The following is a 23,479-nucleotide window of genomic DNA, read 5'->3' as shown; positions in this document are numbered from 1 at the left end:
GAGGAAAGGGTTGAAGTTGGAAAGAAAACCTGACCCCTTACCAGTGCACAAATGACTTTTGTTCGTATTTTGACTTTCTACAGACAACGGGGATCCCCAAGGACGTCTCGATCATCTGCTACGGATGTGCCTAGAAGACCAGAAAAGAAGAAGACGTCTTTCTTTAATTGTTATTTTTGTCTCCTTAGGGTTGCATGTGTCACCCTCAAGAGAAAAATGTGTCCTATGTAGGACAAATTTTGTTATTTCTAAACAAACTCAGGTTCTAGCCGGCTGACACAGAGCAAAAGATGGGGGCATATTTTGTTTATGAGGCAGGAATGACCCATAAAAAAGAAATGTTTAAATGAAAATGTCTTGTAGTTCCTCTAAGAGGCAGGAGTGTTCAATAAGAAGGAATGTCTCGCAGTATTCTAGGAGGTAGGGTATGAGTGCTGGAATGTGAATCAGAGGGGTTTTTAAGGAAATGGTTTGATAGGGAATGTGGCAAATAAAAGAGACATGTTTATTTTACAAAAGCAATGCATTCAGTTTTATATTACAGGTATGCATCGAGGGATCTGTATGCCTCAGGAAATTAACGTCGACCCGTTCGAGGAAAGAGGGAGGTCGTAGAGAAACCCAATGGAAGCTTGGTCAAGGTTGATTATCTGAATTGTGTCTGCAAAAGACTCCCCCAACCTTATGTCCCCATGCTGAAACGTCCCCTCTTTTGGACTCATTTGAACAATGCATTTATTGAAAGAGAGACACTCGAGAAAAAGTGAACTCTTTGTGAAAAAGGAAACAATGGACTCCTGGTCTAAGCATCGAAGAACCTGGGAGACGGACTGTGAAAACAGCTCAACGAAAAGGACAAAGGCGACAGGACACAGACGGTCCACCATTGCCAAACTAAGATGAGTCAACTGGAAAATACGGAAGAAGAAAATGTGAAGAACAAGAGGGAAAGATACAGTTTGAAAACATTGTATACATATGCATGGGCAGAAGAAGATGATCAAGGAGAGATTGTATTTCATGGAAGTTGCAGACAAGATATGACATATGAAAAGACAATGGGCTAATGGGTTATCTCAAAGCTTGACCAACCTCTCGAGTCTCACAATGGCTGTGAAATTATCTAAGGCATACAGTTAGTTTAAAGTAAATTGAGAAAGGAAGGTGGGGCTTAGATGAAAGAAGATAAAAGAAGTTTAAAGACACACACATGTTTTGTTTCAAGAATTATAATATGTTGGTATTTGACAAATTGCAGAATTGTGATAGAATATTTTTTAGATAAGTATCAAGGTGGGTGGACATGGATATGGTTGAAAGTAATTGTTTTAGCAACCAAGAACTTTGTAGACGGGGGAGTGTAATGGATGTGCTGAAATGAAGATGAGGTACCAGCAACTGAATGCAGTAGGGGGCAGCCCCCCACTTAAAGCCAGGCAGAGAAATTTGTATCGAGTGATTTAGTATTGTAAATGTGTGAAAATAGAACTCATAGGGTTAAAAGACATTAGTACTTTAAATGGTGTTATGTTTATAAAGTGGAAAATGCTTTCATCATGGTTTATTAAGTAGGCAAGGTACAGAATGCATATTATAAAAAATTGATTACGAAAATGATTATACATTGTTTCCTTTACCTAGACAGAAAATAACTCTACCATTTATGTAAACGACAATGCCTTTAAATGAGTTAACAGAATGCATTAAATGAAGAAGCCCTCTGCAGACAGTGGCAGCATAAGTCAGCCCTGGAGTTGAAAAATTCAAGGCCACAGTGCCCTGCAGAAACCAGATAAGCATTCTGAAACCAGACATATAATGAGTCCATGTCTGGAGTTTCTCGCCTAGGTACGCAGCTGCGTGACTATATTTGGGTAGTGTGGCCGGGAAAGTCCAAGGATGGGTTCCAGAATGTATTTCAATTTGAAGATTTAAAAAGATAAGAAAGAATTTCCTGGTGCGCCAGTATAGTAAGCGGAGGGTTTTGCCTGGACATGTTTGGAAAAGGGAGGAGGTTTGACTCTTTTGCTCTGAAAGGTATAAAAGGAAGCTCCGTTTTCAGAAGGGGAAGGGGGTTCGTGTACTGGACAACGATGCTGTTTGTGTCAGTCTGGCGTGAAATAAAACCTGATGAACCTGACTCTGCCTCCTGTCTGAGTACCTTGCTGAAATGCCAGAGAGCCCAGAACGTCCAGGAGAGCCTGTCAGAGAGGAATAGGTGCTGAGAAGCAAGGTCGGGGTCTTAGGACCTCAAGAACAATAGTAAGAATTATTACCATGAGATTAAAGATAAAAACTTCTTTATGTTCACAGTGAATGACATAGAGGCTGTGATAATGAACTTAAAGCAATCAAGAGCCCCAGGCCCTGATGGACTGCCTAATGCACTATTCAAGAAAGAACCTAAGATTTAGGCCTGTGTTTTATTTGTCATTTCCCAAGAAATAGTAAAAACTGGTATTACACCAAATAGTTGGAACCATTCTATTTTGCTTTCAATTTATAAAAAGGGTTCTCGAGATTCTCCTGTGAATTATCGCTTATTAGCAATGATTGATTCCAGTGCAAAGATGTTTTCTCAATTGCTACTGCGATTTATTAATGAATGGTTAAATAAGGAAAATATATTTAAAAACCAGCAGATAGGTTTTAGGAAAGGCTTTGTAATATGGACATTGAGACTCCAAGACATTTGTTGACGGATTGTAGGAGCCTTATAGACATTTATGAGAAAGCGTATGGGAAATTATCATATGATTTGTGCTTCATTTATTCCCGTCAGTTCTGGAGTAATATTTATTCTTGTGAGAATTTAATTATCAATTTTACTGTTTATTATGTGCGGCAAGAAATAGTTAAACAACTTTTATAACTATTTTCTATATTAAATATGATGATGTTATTGGTAATGTGTTAAAGGTTATATTTAACCAATAAAACACTAATAAACATTATTTTTTTAAAAAACAGGATACTGGACAACAAGCGTTGTCTGCCGATAATCTTTATAATGTCATAAGACAGGGAAGAATTGCTGGAACTGTAAAGCAAGCTTTCAGAAGCCCTTGGGAAGAGGTGAAGAGACTCCTGAAGACTAATGTAAAAGACTACCCGAAGATAGCCCTTAAGGCTGTGCAGGGTGGGCCAGAAGAAGAGAGCCATTCTCCTGACAATACTCTCTTTATTTGAATCAGAAAACAGTGCAAAAGATTGTTGGAAAAGCTAATTCATCAGGAGAAGTTATTCTACTGTTACTATTTTCATTTGGATGCTGAACCCTTTTATATATTAGTGGTAGAGTTAAAGTAGGTTTTTGGACAGAGGATGGACACTTTTTATTTGGACAAACATCCTGACGACGGGCACCCAAGTTGATATTTGTTTAAGGGATAACCCTTTAGAGATAGGGAGAGATAGGTTCTTTTCTTTATTTCTTAATTAAAATGTTGTTGAAACATACCACCCCTTTGTCCGACTCCTTATTCCACCATACCACAGCAGCTGGATACACCATAAGCAATGTGTAAGGGATAATGCTTAACTTGTTGAACCCTAAAGCAGTATCCCTTCCACATCTGTGTGCGAGTGTGCTCAACAGAAAACTATTTCATGGAGTAGTACACTTGCCTATCTGGGCGTACTGCCACCAGTCGTTCCTTCCTGGTAATATGGACTTTCTACAGCATATGTGTACTTGTGATTCAAAGACAGTGAGAAACGCAACCCTCTTTGTGGAAGTTAGTTCTGCACATATTCCTATCAGATGCAGGCAAAGGATGGATATGAGTATGCAGTTCAGACTATCAGTCTCTCCACAAATTTTGCTTCTCTCAGGATTCCTCAGGATTCCTCACAGGTCTCCCCACGACCTCATGTTCTCACGATTCGCTTGGGTCTCGCCACCACCTTTGATTCATTCACACTTCTCTTATTGATAACTAGTCTGTCTTCCCTTATGCTTCTGGGTACTTTTCAAGCAGATTACATTCTCTCACTCCTGCCAGGGGCTCCTCTTCTTATACTCTTTAAGAACACGCCCAGTCCTCATTCCTTTCTTCTGGTCTCAGGTTTGGCTGATAGAGCCTGCCTCCAAGATCTCTTCTCCATGAACAATAAGCTCTTGCAGTAGGACCTTTGGCCCATCTCTGTCAGAGTAACTAACTGCTGAACAACTGATAGCAGATGGACTTCCTCTACCCAGGCTGCAGTCTCACCGGGTATCTAGAAAGCGGTGAAAAGCACGTTTGTTTCCTCCTATCTTTGGTCACTTCTGGCTTTTTACAGCCTCTTTTATTGTGGTGGGCCAGTGCTGTTTTTCTAATCTGGTCTAGGATTGGTCTTTCCAGTAAGCGGCTCATTTTTAAGTTTCCCATTCGGTTTTGCCTCTCCTGGTGTTTTAGTTGGAGCTATTTTGGTGTCGGTCAGGACTTAAATGATATACAGTGTAAGGGTGCAGAAGGAGGAGAGTGGCACACAGGTGACATGGTTGTTGTCATAAATGTTTATTAGTAATGAAAATAAAAACCATAACTTTCTCCAACTCTAAGAGGGGTTTCCCCTCCTCAACTAAACATGCTAAGGGAATTGTCAAGATATCCGTGTTAATCAATAGTCCATCATCCTGTGTCAAAAAACTACTTCTGCCCCCCACACTTTTAACTAAACTAAAGAGGTAGGGGAACTTTGTGGTCCAGAAGAAGGTCTCCCTTCTTCTGGACAGCGGATCACGGCTCTAGTTGTTAGGTGGGGTCTTTAACTGAAAGAATGACTCCCTTCCCTAGGTCTCAATCCCTTTCCAAGGCACAAAACAGAGTTCCTGTTAGTTTGAAATGCCAAAGAGCCGTACGTTTCTCAATAAAAACTCAAAAGGTAAAGGTTCCAGTTCAAACATCCACATTCCCCATTGCCTTACAGTCGTTTCTTCACTATTGGGTTCCTAGAGAATGCCTCCCTTCTCCAGGTATCTTGCTCTCACAGTGCCAGGGGAATGACTCTTCCACTGGCCCTTATCCAGGCTTACTCTACAGATCACAACACCAGGGGGAATGTCTCCCTTCCCCTGGCCATTCCTCAGGCTTTCTTTATAGTTGGAAATACCAGGGGGAAGGTCTACCTTCCCCAGGCCTTTTCTCAGGCTTACTTTGCAGTTCACAACACCAGGGAGAATATATTTCTTGCCCTGGCATTTTCTCAGGTTTACTTTGCAGTTCACAATGCCAGGAGGAATGACTCCCTTCTCTGGCCTTTTCTCAGGCTTACTTTGCAGTTCACAATGCCAGGGGGAATGACTCCCTTCCGCTGGGCTTTTCTCAGGCTTACTTTTTAATTCACATCACCAGGGGGAATGTCTCTCTTTCCCTTGCCTTTTCTCAGGCTTACCTTGCAGGTCACAATGCAGGGGGAATGTTTCCCTTTCTCTGGCATTTTCTCAGACTTGCTTTGCACAGTTCACAACTGCTAAAGGGATCTCAGATCCTCTTCTTCCTCTCTTTGGCTCATCCCGTGCCAAGCATTGCCATGAGGAAGACATCTAATTTCTGTGGGGTCCCCGACCCTGGTCTCTATTGCTCTTTGGCTTGACCGCTACCCGATAGTCCCCAAGAGGACTATCGGGTAGCGGCCTCACCTCCCTGGCCTCATGGGAAGGGGCTTCCCCGCGGGAAGAAGTGACGACATCTAAGGATTCATCACAACAGATTGTTCAATGGTCGGCCCAAGCCTTCACATATGGGCTGGGCTATTGGCACTATCTTGGAACTGAAGATGTTTGTGGATGCAGCTCTGCTGTGTTCGATTTTCTCGCAGCAAGTGTCGCCTTCTCAAGGCATAAAATAAGCAGTGTCGCATAGCAATTTGCTATGCAATTCTGTAGGTTTAGGTTAGTGTATCTAAATTTCATAGTGTCCACTGTATTTCATTTTGTTGAAAAAGATGCATTATTTTGACAAGTGAACACTTTTGAAAATGTACATGATTACATTTGTTTGATGGCAAACCTAGTCTGTAACCTGCAGGTTGCATACATCTTGCAACTGGTGCTCAACCCATGGGCAAACCCATATTCCTTGAAATTCTGAATTATCACTCTGTTTTATACCGGGTACCCTGAAAGTGAGATGACCACAAACTACAATATTCCACTTATTTTGACCAGTTCTCTCCCTGCTACGCAATCCACTCTGCTTAGTCTCTCTTACCTCTCTTTCTTACCACTTACATAAAGAATAGATAAAGCGAACTAGATGCTTATGCAAAATAGTGATCAATAGTTCCATCCAGTCTGTACATTTATAGATCTACTGCAATACCAAACACTGTAGTTGGCCTGCAGAGTACGCTTTGCTTTATGATTCTATTATATATTACCACCTGCAGGAGACAGCTGGCCAAACTTTTTTCAGAGCCTTTTTTATTGTGTCCTTTCATGCAGCTAACCTTTTACATTTTACAGACACATCTATGGCTCGCAAAGTCTTTTCGCCCACTTCCATAGTCAAGTAGATTTTTATAAAGGGCGAGTAGCATTTGCAAGAGATGTTTGAAACTTTTACTTAACATTTACATTGCAGATAAATGGCAAACAAAGGTTTAACTGTGCATGGCTGGCCTCTGGGTGGCAGCAGTGTTACAAACATAAAGTAGGTTTGTAGGGACATGCACCATTTTAAAGAAATCAAATTTAAAATTTGTTTTCATCCATTGATATGGCTGCCATGACCACGAGCCCGTTCACAGGTTTAGCAGGTAGCACAGGGGTTCAATCTTGATTAGTTATTGGAAAGTCCTAAGGTTAGGTTGGTTTCTTATAGAATCAATCAGATTTTGTGTTCCTCAATGGCCGCCCTGTTGTGCCATGGAGGAACTAACATTACCGGTCTAGTTGTTTACTGATTTCTGCTATAATAAGCCAGTTCATCTGGAGACTCGCGCTTCACGTGGTTGACTGTGCTGCAGTACGAACGCTTACCGCGACTCGTGAAGAAAACCTTCCTCACAGTTCCAGTCTGAAGTCATTTGGCCCGTCCCTTTTCTCAGTTCTCCACAGTTTTAGAGTTCCGTTTCTCTGCTTTCTTTCCGTAGTCACAGAGTTCTGCCCCCCCCCCCTTTTCCCAATTGTTCATTTTGCACTTTGTAGTATTTCCTGTCACTTCTCCTATTTCCCTCAGAGTTTTCCGGTAAGAGCTGCTCCTCCTCACGCAAGTACTGTTTTTTTTGGTATTCTACTCGAGACATTATATTGTTTGTTGCATTACTTGTTGCAGTGGTCATTTAGCAGCGGCTTGCTATTTTGCCATTTCCTCATTGTGTTCTTTATTTGACTGCCTCAGCTGGCGCGCGTTATGCTGTTCCGTGCGCGTCGGTTTTTAACACGTTTATTTTTTTTCCCATTGCCTGTTTAGTCACATTTGTCACTCAAGCCCGCCACTACCTTGCCGTTAGTATTCCTTGAACAGGGTTAAGGGTTAATTGTGTGTATTTACTAGAGTCACTGTTAGATTATTTTTAAACCCATTCTTTATTCACTTGTAGGTTGAAGCACTAGGGTGCATTACAGTTGTTTTCCTTATGTTTTAGGAACCACCTTACCTAGTGATCTTTTTTCTACAACAAGTGTTACCACGCCAGTTCATATTTACTGTCATTCCTATTTGGCACTTCGACCCTGCTAGCCTTCATAGGTTTCCCCTCTTAATTAGTGCTCTCCATTACTTCATCACCATTCTACAGGACATGCGCCCCTGTGTGTATACAGGATGGTGATCTCACAAAAATAGGAAAGAAGGTGAGCCTGAGTAATTATAGAGTAACCCTTATATATATTGTCTCAGTGGAGTGGAATTCATGTTGAGAGCCCATTGTTAAGGAAGGTTATTGTTTCTTGGTTTTTCTACAGAAATTATTGTTCTTGAAGTTGGTTATAGAGTTCTGAAAGGGCGTTCCTGCAGAGTTTTCAGGTAAGCGTTACAATGGGTCGAGTGCATTTCTCTTCGGTTGAATAGGTAAACTATGTTACCCGACCTCCAGTTCTAGTTGAAGTTTAAAGAATTTGCAAGGCTGTATTGTAGCTCATTTCATGTCTTGGGTACAAATAACTTCTGGTGACATTAACAATATTAGTACAAAATTGCTAATCAAATGAGCCTGTTTGCTAATCAAAAATAATTTAATTAGCAAACTGTCAGAACCACTGGGTTTCCCCTTAAAAGGTTTTCTAAAGTTTCCTGGTTACGCTGCATGTGACTCCTGGGCCAAGGGTAGGTAGGACCTTTGGGCTATTATGCTTTAGACACTTCATTATCTCCCAACATGGCCGCCCTGTTGAATTCCTTGTATTTGGTAGAGCAGTCTAATTGCTGTCACTCGCTAGGTATTTAAGCCCCTCCCCTTTTTCGTTCCGTGCTTCGCGTCACATCTGTTGTTCAGTGACGCTTACCACGGTCCGGAATTCCTGTCAAAGATTTGCCTCAGCACCCTTGCATAGTTTCTTAGTATTTAGTTTTCCCAGTCCAGTGTCCCTTTCATTGTAGTTCCCTCTTTCACTTTCCCTTGCCTTTATTTGCCTTCCCGTATTTCCTGGTACGTGAAGAAACAGAGTTTGACATTTTCCTGCTTCCGCGGACACCGCAAGTATATTTTATCATACTTGGGTGTTACTGTTAAGTGCGCTGTTGCGCTTGGAATGCCGAACTAATTCTCCTCACAGGTGCCGTGGGTCGGAGTCCTTGTACTTGAGTTTCTGTGATAAGCCTTTTGACACATTAACGCTTGCTCAGCGCCCCTGCACAGATGCAGGATGGAGAGCCCACCATATTCCAATCTAAGGTAATAGTGAGTGAAATCCTTCAGGAGGGAATAAAGAGGAATTTGTAAGTTATTCCAAGTTAGCTGTAGAGAAAATTGTTTGATTGGTTTCCCTGTGTTTCTTCTTAGATTCCTATTTAAAAAGGAGAGAGTAGTATCTGAAAGAGAAAAGTTGAGTACAACGCACCCTGAGAAGAGTGTCGTAGTTATTGGGAGTGGTGTCCCAGCAGAGTCAAATGTAAGCGTTACAGAACGCGAAGCCGTCCAGAAAAGTACTCTGCCTGGACATCATGGGATCTCCTGAGGTAGGTCAGCTCACCCAACTATTGGGAGAATTGAGAGCCGAAGTCCTTGCAGCCCGGTCCGAAACCAGTGCTCTTAGAAGAGAACTAGGAATGAATAGAGAACGGACTGAAGAACTAGCTCGTCAATTGTTACAGAATCAAGCGGGGCAGGTGCCCTTACCCCAAGGTAGCGCCCAGGCTTCTTCCTCTACATCGCCCCCAGTTCCTGTTCAGGTGGTCATCCCTGGAAATATTCCCTTGGCTCCTCCGGAGCGCTTTACGGGGGACCCCAAAAGGTTTGCAGTGTTCTTAAATCAGTGTAGATTACACTTTTTGTGCAGACCGTGAGTGCTTTCGTGTTATCTTATATGGGAGGATGTGCTGCGGATTGTTCCATTCGCCTGGTAAATAGGGATGATCCAGTGTTACAAAGCTTCGCAGAATTTCAACGAGAATTAGAGAAACTGTTTGCTCGTCACACACAAGGACAAGCTTTGGATAATGAGTTGCTATCACTAAAGCAGGGCAATCAGGAGCTACTTGCATATGTCGCAACTTTTAATAGGCTGGTGGCTGAAACTAATTGGCCCACAGAGAAGAGAACCACACTGTTTTATCGTGGGCTATGTAGTGAATTGAAAGATGTTTTAGCTCAAGTTGTAAACCCGCCTGAAGGTATTGCGGATTTCATAGACTTAACTATCCAATTGGATCATCGTCTTTAGGACAGAAGAACAGATCGAGCACGTCAGGACAATCGGCCTTTCGTAGTCCGTTCCAAAGAACCAGTGGTGAAGTCAGGAGTGGATGCTCATTCTGAACCTATGCAGTTGGGTGGAATCTGAGGCCCAATATCCCAAGCTGAGCGAGAAAAGAGACGACAATTGCAGTTGTGCTTGTATTGTGGCAAGGCTGGTCACTTTTTGAAAGACTGCCCAGTAAAACCTGCTTGGAAACCCTTAGGAGGAGTTACTCAGGACAAAAAAGAACAGATGGCGGAAAACTCCAGTGCCCGACAAGTCCAGAGGTCCGCTTGTCGAGCATGGAAAAGGTTACAGCGACCTCACACTTTGTGTTTCCTATCGTCCTTTTTCATCCAGAAACTCCCACCGACAGGCATGCATTAATTGCATACATTGACTGTGGGGCAATTGGCAATTACATGGATCAGCATCTGGCAAGCAAATTGGTATTCTCTTTAAGGAATAAGTTGGAAGCCGAGAATCTTTCCGGGGTCGATGGCACTCCATTGGTGTCAGGTCCAGTTACACAGTGCACCAACCCGCTCACTATGCTTTGCCAGGAAGGACACGAGGAGAGGATCTCTTTTGACCTTATTCGAGCCCCACAATTCCGGATCATCTTGGGAATACCGTGGCTGGAGAAGCATAACCCAGTGATTGATTGGTGTTCTCTGACCTTGACCTTTCCCTCTAATTGTCAGAATGTGTGTTTTTCGGCAGAAGGTTGAGGAGTAATAAGGTGGCCTAATGCAACTACTCAATCTACCTTAGGTCTAATAGGTTAATTGCCAGAAGAGTATAAAAGATTCCAGGATATATTTCAAGAAGAAAGTTAAGCAGAAGTATTACCCCCCCACAGACCGTATGACTGTCAAATTGACCTAATTCCAGGAGCTCAGCTTCCATGCAGTAGAATCTATGCCCTCACTGAAAAAGAAAATATGCACTTGAAGTCATATCTAGATCAGTACCTAGCCAATGGTTTTATTAGGCCATCCAAGTCTCCAGCGGCATCACCTCTCTTTTTTGTGCCTAAAAAAGAAGGTGATTTAAGGACATGTACTGATTACAAAGCCTTGAACCAAATTACTGTGAAGAACCGGTATCCGCTTCCCCTTATTTCAACTTTGCTGGACCAGGTGAAACGGGCACTAGTATTCACCAAGCTTGATCTGAGAGGAGCCTATCATCTTATCCGCATCAAGGAGGGTGAAGAGTGGAAAACCGCCTTCCGAACGCGGTTCGGGCTCTTTGAATACCAAGTAATGCCCTTTGGGCTTTGCAATGCGCCAGCGACTTTTCAGTCCTGAATGACATCTTTAGAGAATTGTTGGACATCTGTGTGGTTGTTTATGTGGATGACATTCTCATTTTCTCTGCAAACCATTCTGATCATGTGAAGCATGTAACATTCTGTGCTGCAAACGCTGAAGGATACATCTCTGTATGTTAAGTTAGAGAAATGTCATTTTCATGTCCCGGAAATTGAATTTTTGGGGTTTATCCTGTCTGCACGAGGAATCAAGAAGGACAACAGAAAGGTAGATGCCATTCTCTCTTGGCCCGCCCCTACTTCAGTCAAAGGAATTCAGAGTTTTCTGGGATTTGCCAATTTTTATAGGCTATTTGTTTCTGATTTTTCTCGCTTGGCTCATCCCATCACCTCGTTACTCAGAAAAAAACTGAAAATTTGATTGGACAAAAGAAGCTGATGAGGCCTTTAAAAAACTAAAGGAGCGATATACCGCCGCACCAGTTCTCCAACATCCAAGACCGGACCTTCCGTTTGTGGTTGAGACGGATGCTTCTAACGTGGCCATGGGAGCCGTTTTGTCTCAGCGTGATCCTGATACCCAAGAACTGCACCCAGTGGCCTTTTGGTCTAAGAAATTCTCTGCTGCCGAATTGAACTACACCATTACAGATAAAGAGCTTTTGGCAATAAAATGCGCACTGAAAGAATGGAGACATCACCTGCTAGGAGTGAGACACACAGTGACCATTTTCACCGACCAATTTAACTTGCAATATTTACGCTATGCAAAGGCACAATCCTCTAGGCAGTTGCGATGGGCCCTCTTTTTTGCCGAATATGACTTCATCATTACATCAGAGCGGGAGTGCGAAATGGAAAGGCGGATGCCTTATCTCGTATTGGGAAAGGTGAAGGAGCTTATGCGCCTGTGAATCCTGTGGAGATAATTTCTGGGGAGAAGTTACTAGGAGTTATAGACACCACCGACTTGACATTTGAAGAACTATGCAATGAGATAAGAACCAGCATAGATAAGGACGAGTTGATGAGGTGGGAGTCGAAAGGAGAACGTTTTACAGTGCTTGATGGTTTACCTTTTTATCAGGAACGTGTCATGATGCCTACCTCTAAGGAGCCAGGCCGGGCCCAGCAACCCCAGAGGCAGACATAATTTTCCCCAGGGAAGTCTCAGCGGGCCAAAGTCGGGGCCCTTTGGACTCAGTCCTGGCGCCTTAGGCGCCAGGCTCATAGCGGACCCCAGTCCTGGCGCCTTAGGCGCCAGGCTCATAGAAGAGGATATGTGTTTAAGTGCTTGGGTGCACACTTACCTGATGCAGACCTTGCTGCTTCATCCAGGCCCTCTTGAGGCCTGAATGGGACTACTTAACCTGTAGGACTACTTCACCACCCGGGTGTGGTCGGGGAAGGATACATACCTGATTGGTGGAAGGATACATACCAGGAACTTCTTCCAAGGCTATTTAAACCCCACCCGAACAGCCACACATGCTTCGCGTTGTTCTGCACCTAGCAGCTGGACGCTCACCGTGTCAGCTCCTGCATCCTGACTTCAGCCACGCCTGCCAGCACCCTGGAACACCTGCAAGGGGAGAAAGGAAGAGAATAGGAGAAGAAAAGCCCTTACCTGCTAAATCTGCATCCCGGAGTCATTTCTCCAATGGCCCTGAAAAGGAAGACATCATTTTAAAGGCATTTCGTTTCGATCGCTGCAGCGCTGCATTTTACTCACCTTTGCAAGGCGCTTTCATCTTCAGCAGCGATCTTCCGGATTCAGCTACGCCCCCGGCGCCTAGAGGAAAAAAGACAAGAACAAAGGTGAGAGGGAGAAAAGGAATAAGGAAAGCTCAGTTTCCTTTTAAGTCTTACCTGTTGGATTATTCCCACTGCATTTCGGGTCCTGCCGCTTCCTGGCATCTCCGGACCCCGGCCCCTATGGGGAAAAAAGACAAAGACATTGAATGAGCGAATGCAAAGACATTACCTGAGCGCTCATCCAGAACTGTTTCACTTCGGGTCGGCGCCATATCTCCGGCACTCCGAACCCCAGCCCCTAAGGGGAAAAAGACATAAGCATTAGCGCTTGCTGCAATTAGACAACAAACATTATTATTAAGCTTGAACTTTTGAACAGAACTTTTACAGCGCCTTACCTGAACAGTCAAGCTTACCTGAACTCCCATCAATCCTCAATCCAGTGAAGTAACTGGGTTTCAACGCGCCCCTGCATCAGAAGCAGGATGGAGAGCTCATCCTTCCAAACCCTAAGGTGAGGCTTCACGGGGAATCGTGGAGGAGGTATCGTGGAGGGTTGGAAGGGAGTGGGAGGCTTGAGCATTGTTCCACAGTTGGTAATACTCCCTTTTCACGCACAGGAGGGTATCCAACGAGCCAGGGAAGCCAGAATAGAGGGGCCCTTCCTGTCCATCTTCAGAGTTCTGCGCCTTCGACGCCGCGCCTCCGTGGGAACCAGGTGAGCGTTACAGAACGTCTGTACTTGCCCACACCAAAACTGCAAGAGCAAGTGATTGCTAGTTATCATGGAGCCCTGTTGGAAGGTCATCCCGGAATCGCCAAGGCTTTGGAAAAGGTAAAAAGATTGTACTGGTCGCCTACTTGGAGAAAAGATGTCATTCAATATTTGAAAACATGCGGTAATTGCGCTCAAAATAAAAGTCAAAAAAGAAAACCTGCTGGCCTTCTTCAACCATTGAGCGTGCCCCGTGCCCCTTGGCACACAATTTCAATGGACTTCATTACAGATTTACCAAATTGCGAAGGGTGTGATACCATTTTAGTGTTGGTGGACTTATTCTCAAAGATGGCGCATTTTATAGAATTGAAAGGATTACAATCGGCTTCAGTATTGGCAAAGACATTTCTGGAAAATATAGTGAAGTTGCATGGCTTCCCTACAATAGTAGTTTCAGATCGGGGAAGCCAATTTGTCTATAAATTTTGGAAGAAATGTTGCGAGTTAGCAAAAATTGATGTACGTCTGTCAACAAGTCATCATCCCCAAACTGATGGCCAAACTGAGTGAACCAATCAAACACTGGAGCAGTACCTCAGATGCATGTTACATCAACTTGAAGACACCTGGCTAAATGTTCTATGGATTGCAGAATATGCATATATTAACTCTGTGCATGCCTCTACTAAGTCCATTTTACACCCTATGACCCACCGGAACCTTTGCAGATGCCTGCAGTAAAATCTCTGCATGAAAAGATCACCACTGCTATAGCTCAAGCAAAGGAACATTTGTCCTTGGCTAAAGAGTCCCAGAAGAAATTTGCTGACAGCAAAAGATGTAAGGCTCCTGAGTATAGGGTGGGGGATTTGGTGTGGTTATCCACTCGGAATTTGGTCTTGAAAGGATCACGAAAGTTCCTTCCACGATTCATGGGGCCCTTTGCCATTGAAAAAATAATCAATCCAGTAGCCATGAAACTAATCCTTCCAAGAACCATGAAAATCCACTCTGTTTCATGTTTCCCTTTTAAAACCAGTTTATCCAAACACTCGAATCCAAGAGGCTCCAGCTCCTGTGGAAGTGGAGAATGATCAGCTAGAGTATGAAGTCAAGGCCATCTTTGACTCTAAAATTGTGCGCAATAAACTATACTACTTAGTGGATTGGAAGGGTTACAGCCCTCAGGACAGGATCTGGGAGCCTCTTGAAAATCTTCATGCCCCTAGGTTGTTAAACACTTTTCACCGTAACAACCCATGCAAACCAAGGAAGGGGAGTTCCAGTTTAGGAGGGGTTTTGGGGGGGGAATACTGTCAGAACCACTGGGTTTCCCCTTAAAAGGTTTTCTAAAGTTTCCTGGTTACGCTGCATGTGACTCCTGGGCCAAGGGTAGGTAGGACCTTTGGGCTATTATGCTTTAGACACTTCATTATCTCCCAACATGGCCGCCAAGTTGAATTCCTTGTATTTGGTAGAGCAGTCTAGCTGCTGTCACTCTCTAGGTATTTAAGCCCCTCCCCTTTTTCGTTCCGTGCTTCGCGTCGTATCTGTTGTTCAGTGACGCTTACCGCGGTCTGGAATTCCTGTCAAAAATTTCCCTCAGCACCCTTACATAGTTTCTTAGCATTTAGTTTTCCCAGTCCAGTGTCCCTTTCATTGTAGTTCCCTCTTTCACTTTCCCTTGCCTTTATTTGCCTTCTCGTATTTCCTGGTACGTGTTAGGTTTTACTGCATTTCGAGAAGAAACATAGTTTGGCATTTTCCTGCTTTCACGGACACCGCAAGTATATTTTATCATACTCGGGTGTTACTGTTAAGTGCGCTGTTGCGCTTGGAATGCCGAACTAATTCTCCTCACAGGTGCCGTGGGTCGGAGTCCTTGTACTTGAGTTTCTGTGATAAGCCTTTTGACACATTAACGCTCGCTCTACATTAGGCGCTCACTTTTCAGGGAAGAGCCTTTTGACACACTGTAATGCTCGCTCCACATTGGGTGCGCATGTATCTGTGAAGAGCTTTTCGACACACTGCTACACTCGTTCCACATTAGGCGCGCATGTTTTGTGAAGAGTTTCAGACACATTTGTAACGCTCGCTCCACATAGGGCGCGCATGTTTTTTGTGACCTTTGGCTAAGTGTTCCTGGAACTCATGCACATCTAATGAACTCGTAGTTCGAGTGAACTTAGTATTTTTCATTCCTTACGTTTTTTCATGAGGAACTTGGATTTACAGTAGGAATTCCCTGGTATTCTGAATCAGCTCCCCCTTGTAGTTTTTCCTCAGATTGTGACTAAGGCAGTATTGTATCTCATCTTATTTTTGCAGTGCAACCACAGTTCTAGGTTCAGTTGTTGTGATCCTTCTGGTTGGAGTTAATGGTGGAATATTTTTGCTTGCTATTTAGAATTTCCCTTCACCAATCCTCTTAGTACATTCAATATTAGAAGGGTTTTCTGCAGTCAAAGCCTCAATCAGTCTCCCATCTACAGAACAAGCGCCCCTGCACAGATGCAGGATGGAGAGCCCACCATATTCCAGTCTAAGGTAATAGTGAGTGAAATCCTTCAGGAGGGAACAAAGAGGAATTTGTAAGTTATTCCAAGTTAGCTGTAGAGAAAATTGTTTGATTGGTTTCTCTGTGTTTCTTCTTAGATTCCTATTTAAAAAGAAGAGAGTAGTATCTGAAAGAGAAAAGTTGAGTACAACGCACCCTGAGAAGAGTGTCGTAGTTATTGGGAGTGGTGTCCCCGCAGAGTCAAAGGTAAGCGTTACACAAACTCTAAAACTAATTCATGCCTTGCCTTCTATTTAGCTCAACCTCAAGTGGCCTGCTCCTCAGCCTCCTGTCAGACTTGGACGTTCAGTGCTTTACTAGTGTTCTTGGGAAGTAATTTATGTTCACATTTGGCATTCCGCAAACTCTTGTGGTTCACCATTCCTTTGCCATTGAAGTCTGTTATATGTTTGCAGTTAGATTCAACTTCGTAATAACTGTTCCCTGCACTTAGGGCTTTTCATGTTATCATCGGATTAAAACTTAGGAAGCATTTGTAGTTTCCATCTACTCTACTGTTAGAATCTGATCATTCTGGGGTATGTTGGGACTTGTTGTCCCAGGTCAATCTTTTAGGCAATGATACATCTGGATGAATTAAGGGAATACAGGATCTCTGTGAAAAGGCACCCGCAAAGGAATCCTTCCCCATCCACCCTCTGCAGGGCACATCGGGTAGCAGCCAGATCAGACCAACCCAATTCCCTGTAGCTCGGCCCCCTCATAAAAAGGGATGGGGAGGGTCTCCGACTCACCACGGATACCATATTCCAAGAACAGAGTATCATAAGCATGAAAATAGAATGTGACGTGAAAGGAGCCGATCAGGTAATTCAAGAAGAACAGGAGGGAGAGAGAAGTGCAGGGATGCACAACATGTTAGTGTTTGCTGTTTAGATTTGTATTATTATCCTTATTAGGATATTTATTGGGCTGAGACCTAGCTTCGGGAAGCAAGAGACAGATTTACAAGTCATGGGTTGGAGTACACAGTGAGGAAAGAAGATTGCAAGGGATAAATACGAGGGAGTGGGGAGCTAACAAAGGGTGGGGTGGAGGGTGTGCAATTTGGCAGCAAGTGAGAGGGGTTAGAAATGCGGGGTGGAAAACTTGATAAAGATTTTTCAGAAGAAGCCATTTTATTAACTTAAAAGGGTTTGATAAATGCCTCGCTTTCCCTAATCTAACTTGGGTTTCCCTGCCTATGAAACTAACACAAATGGAAAACACTCCAACGTAAAAAGGTATCAGTATCAGGTATCAGTCCCTCACACTTATACATACAACAAAAACATTTCAGGTATTTATATGGCTGTTCAGATTCAACAAAATAATAATTAGAACCAAATATTCTTGTAACCAGGGTCAGACCCCCTACCCCAGAATCATGGTAACATTTCCAAATAAAATTTCCAAAGGATAAAGTTCATTCGAATAATCAGGTTCTACTTCAACAGGTAACACACAAGCGTTCCTCCCAATTGTCAAGTTCTGCTTCCAACACAAAGTTCCTTTACATCTGCAGGGTTTCACTTTACGTTGTGATTGTTTTATACTTTAACAAAGTTCATCCCTCTTCAGCATAATGTTCCCACAGGCTCTTTGTTTCCCAAACAAAAGTCTATGGGCCTCATCACAAGTTGGGCGGCAGTAACGCTATTACCGACGCATTTAAGGGTCCGCCCAAACATGAGTCTGGCAGCATTTACCCCCAGCTCCAAGCTGGGGATATATGTGCTGGAAAAATGCTGACTTTTGGCACAATTACCATGCGGTAATACCGCCAGCGGTAACTGTGCCGAACATTCCCCATGGAATGGGGATTTACAGTCACCGCCCCAACCTGTGATCCGTCGTAATACCGCCAGACGGTTGGGTGGTAACGCAAATACAGTTAGGCGGTATCCCACACGGGATACCGCCAAACTCATGATGAGGCTCTTTGTCTTCACTGTTCCAGTGAATATTTCAATAAGACTTCTCATCTCTTGAGAAAGACAACTTCCACATTCTTCTTCTTGATACACAACAATGTTTTTGTCAGGATGGTTTTTACCACAGTTCATCAAACACATTAGTGGCCTTGGCACTTGCTTTTCACCATAACCTTTCCCCAGATCCTGGTTCACTAACCTGCCAGGACTAGCTCTAACAATCTAATCCCTGGTGTACTCGCCTGGCAGCATAACTCTCCTAACACTACTACAAGTACTCTGCGGTGTGGTCAACTTCAAACATAACTGTACAATTCACAACTTCTTCCATAACGATGCAACACCCATTGATGCTGTTTGTTTCACTGATTGATTGGTCACATGCAATGCAGGTTATGTTCCTCTCCCCCTTGCCACTCTTCACAACGAGGGCTCCTTTCCTGCCACCATTGGGTTTCTACTATCACACCAGGCAATTGTTGGAAATGTCTTTTATTCATGCTTCTCTCTCCAAGAAATCTGTTTTCCGTTTTACTTTCAATAAACTTTCTTTGGCTGAGGCAATGCTGGTTGTTATCTGTCTCACATATTGCCTCATCTTTACTTTGGCAATGCTGGTTATTGTTTTGGTTTACTACTGCCCCCTCTTTACTTTGCCAATGGTGGTTATACTTTGGGTTCACTACTGCCCCATCTTTCTTTAGGCAGTGGTAGTCACAGCCTTTCTTAAATATCGTTCTCTCTTTACTTGGATAGTTGTAGTGATAAAAGTTCTCTCCTCGTATCAGGATTTTTCAGCCAAAAACTCTTTCTTTCATTAGTTCGATATTCAAAAAGTATAAGCATTTCAATACAGAGGGGGACCCTGTCAGAGGCCAACTAACTGGTCTCTCCCTGCGTGTCCGCGTGTGCCGCTGCCACTTCTTCTCTGCGCGTCGTATTGAGTCCAGTGGCCTTCCCGAACAGGAGCCCATGTTGCTCCTCTCGCTCTCTGTTCGCCAACCACCAGAATCAAGCACACAGCACAGAGAGTGCTTCTCTCCCATGGGGTAACCTGCAACAGCAGTGCTTCCCGCTGGGCACCTTTACCTTCTCACGACTCTCAGCACCATCAACCACTACAGATATGGCAGAGGTCCCGGCATCCTCGGCTCTCTTCCCCTGCTGCACACACGCCCGCTGGTAACTACTTCTACTACTACTGCTACTCCTGATCTGCACCTGAGTGGGATTTAAATAATCAAATTTCCCGATCAGGTGTAGGTTGTCAGTAACACTAAACTGCGTACTGCAGTTCTGTGCCTTTGAGCCCCTCTTCCTCGTCCCAGTACGTATGGCATTATGGGACTTGAAGTTTGCAAGGTTTTTATTCTTCTTTTCTTCACATATTTTGACTTTGCATTAGGACATTAAGACCATAGGGTCACTAGGGAAGTTATTTAGAGGGTTCTCCCAATTCTCCTGACCTGAGTCTCCTCCCATGGGATCCTCCCGCAGAACACCACCCCCAGGAAGTGTTTGCCTTTCCCTGGCCACACAAGAAGGGTCCAAGGCCAGGCTCTTTGGGATGATCACCTCCGATTAATCAAACAAGGGATCTACAAGCAACCATAGCAGGATATATGGGAGCAGATGGGCCGGTCTCAGGTTAGGCGAGTAGCAGAGGGGGTGCATACCTAGGTGTTACAAAGGAGCCATGAAGGGGTGGGTATTCGACTCCTCCGTTCTATCACTTTGCAAAGCGGCGGGACTTCTGTTAGGGAGAAAGGAAGAGATTCCGGACAGTAGAGAGACATAAGCGCAAAACCCTGCATTTCCCTTTTAGAAACAGCCAAGCAGTTAATGGTGTAAACTGACAGATTATATTTTGCTTTTGTGATGGAGTAAACTATTTCTGAGTGATGTTTTTGCCTCATACTAAACAATAAATACATGTAGGCATCTGTTTTTGAAGCACCTAGAGATGGACAATTCTAAAAAGTACAGTGAAGGGAAATATGTGGGTGGCTGTAATTCCAAGGATGTATTTTCCTAAAATGGTAGCTGTGATCTCTTAGGTAAGGTAGGCAACTCTAGATGCATTGCCATAGACAAAGTACATTTTTCCATGATTTAAGTCAGGTAAACTATGTACTTACCTATGGCACTGGTGATGCAATCTCTTCTCTTAGAGATGAGGTGGTCCAGGGAATCCATCTGTTCTCCTTTAATGGTGAATGAACCAATGTGTTCTTTATCTGCAAGCCCTGGTATTCAGATAACATGTAATATTTATGTAATCTGTTCAAAGTGCATTTATGGTTAAACATAAAACCGTACAAACTAAAATCTTTAAAAATCCTACCAACCCATAGATAACAAATCAAAAATAAATTCCCAAAAATGAATCACTGCTAATATCAGACCACAATATCTCAGATTTCAACATAGAGGAACAATATACAAAACAACCTAAAATTGCAGCTCTATATTTATTCACGGTTCGTGAAGGCATCATGAAGCAAGACACAGATAACAGATTCAAAGTTCAAACAAAAGTAGTTTATTAACTTAAATGTCAGGATGCTTGAAGGCCTAACTTGCCCAATGCTAAGGTGGGATTTCCCCACCTAAAGAAACAAAGGAAAGTCTGAGTCAATAAGTTCAACTTAAAAGTCTGTCTGTGTCCAAAACCTACACTTGCCCTTACAACTAAAGCTAAACAATATGGAGCAATGTCATCAAGTAAAGAAACAGTGTTGCAAATAACGTTCTGAGCTTCTTCCAGCTCTCAGCTCGTTTTCCAGCTCCCCTTCAAGACAGTTCTACAAAGTCTTAGGGTTCCATTCCCCAAGAAGACAACACAGTTCCAAAAAGGGGCCTTGAGGTTCCCTCCCTCAAGGCAACAACAAAGTTCATAAGGTCTTAGGGTTCCCTTACCCAAGAGGTCAGCTTTTCCAGCTCGCCAACTTATATTTAGTTTCAGTCTCTTAGTATTCAAAACCAGTTCCAGGTCAACTTTACACTCCTTCTGCTTCCTTGACAGTTTATACAGATCACTTTCTTCTGCTTCACTTCAGCAATCTCTTTCATACATTTGGTTTTCCTCTGTGTATGCTTCCTTGACTTGCACAGATAGGGTTTACCCGGACTAAGAGCAGTTGTTAGACCACACGGTCCACCCATCACAGGTCACGCATCTGGTAACCCCAGGATTTCTGGTCCACACAGGTTCCTTTGTAACTGCACCTGTGTTGTAGTGCACATTCATTTGGCTTTCTCCTCGCCAGCCTTTTGGCATTGCCACAATGTGTTTTCCTCTTTGCCAGCCTCTTTCATACAGTTCACTTAGTGGTGCTATCTTTCCTTCACAACTAACTTAGAGAGACCAGAGGTAATTTTTAACGACCACTTGTGACCAGCCCTCTACCAAAACTTTAGTTTCACAATACACCATGTTCACCGGGTCGCTTGCTTCCCCAAATCCTTTCGTGATTTTTCCTTTTTATACATCTGATTAATAGTTGATAAATTCTCATGTACTACACCAATTTGTATCAAAAATAGTTATTTCTTTAATAGCATTTCATCAATTACATTTTTTTGCTTTATCACATCTACAAATATAAAAAGTATTTTTTTGCAAACTTTCTCAAGTTATTTTTAGGCAAACAATTTTTCAATAAATCTCAATTTGGCTATGCACATTCAATATCCTGTAGTATTCAATTATTAAACATTTTAAAAAGATGATAATTTCATTAGGATCTGTAGTTTAATCACCTCTTTCATAGAGGAGTGAATCCCAGTCCATAAAATTTTTACTTTGTATTCATTCACCCATGCTCACTTTCATACTGCATTCATACCATACCCGACATGTTTCATTCCTTTCACACTTTCACGCTATTCACAAGGAAATTCTTCAGGGGTAAAAATTCTACCACATTCCATTGACATGTACAGTTATGTTTGTCTTCTTGTTGGTAATTTCTCTGGGATCAACTGTCAATGAGGTCCCTTTAGTCTTTTCTTAGAGTCCAACCTTCAGGCGGATAGCTATGGGAAGCAAGTATGGGATAGTCGAATATTAATGCTCGAACTTATCCAGGTTGACATTTTTAATACGTACAACATTCTGCATTTAGTAACGGCAGAAAGGAGAAGTTGTTTATACTAACTCTTTCTCCACATCTATTCTGACTTCATCTGTCTATCTTGTTGGGTGCAGGGTTCACATGTGTGATCACTTGTTGGTAAATCCTATAACATCCTTTAGTGAGATCAATCAATCGACAATGTCTATACTTATGGCTTGCTCCATGCAAACAATTAATTATAGGTCGATCTTCTATTGTCATTCATAACTACATGTAGACTAATACTATACATATATCATGCATTGTTAGATGTCTAAAACCTATCTTAATGCATTACCTTTATTTCACTCGTTTTTTATTTCTTTTTGCCCTCGACTTCTGTGTCCACTTTGCCAGAAAAGTCTGATGTCTCGAAGGGAATGTTCAACAGCTTCTACCTCTCAGGGACCAATTAAATCTGCCCCTACTCTGGAAAAATTAATTATTAACAATCTGATATTTACCCATTTTTATCTGTGGTTACTGTCACATAGATCAAGTTGTTACCATACTTTTCATACTGACCTAGTGATTATGTACACCCGGTCACATATTATTGTTTGCCGGACCGGATCAAGTATTTCAACGTTACTGGTGATGGAGGTCATCCACTTGTATTTTTCTAAAATAGAAAAACACAACGGGCACGGTACTTTAATTTTTAATTTTTAAGTATTCGAGTCATTTAGTACAATTCGACTTGCTCTATTCATTGACCCACTCTTACCGTTGTATTCTCTTTTTTCATCTTGCTCTTTCCAGAGCTCGAAATTTGGATCCTCTTTAGCACATCAACTGTTAAGTAATATTCACTACTTGCTTTTCATTGTTTCCATAAGGTTCATTCTTTGCTTTTAATTATATTTTCTGTGTACTTCACACACGCTTACATTCTACTCATAGGTTTATCAAAAGGCTTTCCTTTAGTTCGGTATTCAGTAGTTCTTAATTCGGATTCTTTCATTCACACTTCATCTTGTTCGTATTGTTCACCACAACCCTTCACTTTGGGTTTGCTTTATCTTGCACATCTAATTTTGTTCATTCAGCAATCACTTTTGCCCCGGTATGAGTGTTCTCTTATTTTCACTCACCGGTCCCTGGCGGCTTCTCCGGTCGGCTGCTTTCCTTTTCTTCTGCTCTGCATCCACGTCTTTATAGTATTGCAAGCCCTGCTCGCACTCCGGTCTTCTTTCTGTGGGTTGCTGGCAGCTCTGCTCGCCTCTTGCGGATGCTGCCAGTAACGTGCAGCAATTGTATTTCTCCCGTTACCCACAGCTTCTGTTGCAGAC

The 23,479-nt window shown here is 42.9% G+C and overlaps 1 protein-coding gene across 2 annotated transcripts in view; it reads right to left on the bottom strand.

The window, feature by feature from the left end:
• Window positions 1-23,479, bottom strand: part of LOC138449287 (zinc finger protein 282-like) — a 685,501-nt gene that overhangs the window by 220,401 nt on the left and 441,621 nt on the right. For both annotated transcript variants that reach the window (XM_069604758.1, XM_069604759.1), the window contains one exon: window positions 20,208-20,315. In XM_069604758.1, the coding sequence (XP_069460859.1) occupies window positions 20,208-20,315 (108 nt within the window). The remainder of the gene's footprint in view (window positions 1-20,207; window positions 20,316-23,479) is intronic.

The sequence above is a fragment of the Ambystoma mexicanum genome, chromosome 1p (assembly GCF_040938575.1).
Source record: "Ambystoma mexicanum isolate Mex_15411 chromosome 1p, UKY_AmexF1_1, whole genome shotgun sequence".
Classification (NCBI taxonomy): domain Eukaryota; kingdom Metazoa; phylum Chordata; class Amphibia; order Caudata; family Ambystomatidae; genus Ambystoma; species Ambystoma mexicanum.
The sequence above is the reverse complement of the archived record's forward strand: the minus strand, read 5'-3'. Positions and strand labels throughout refer to the sequence as shown.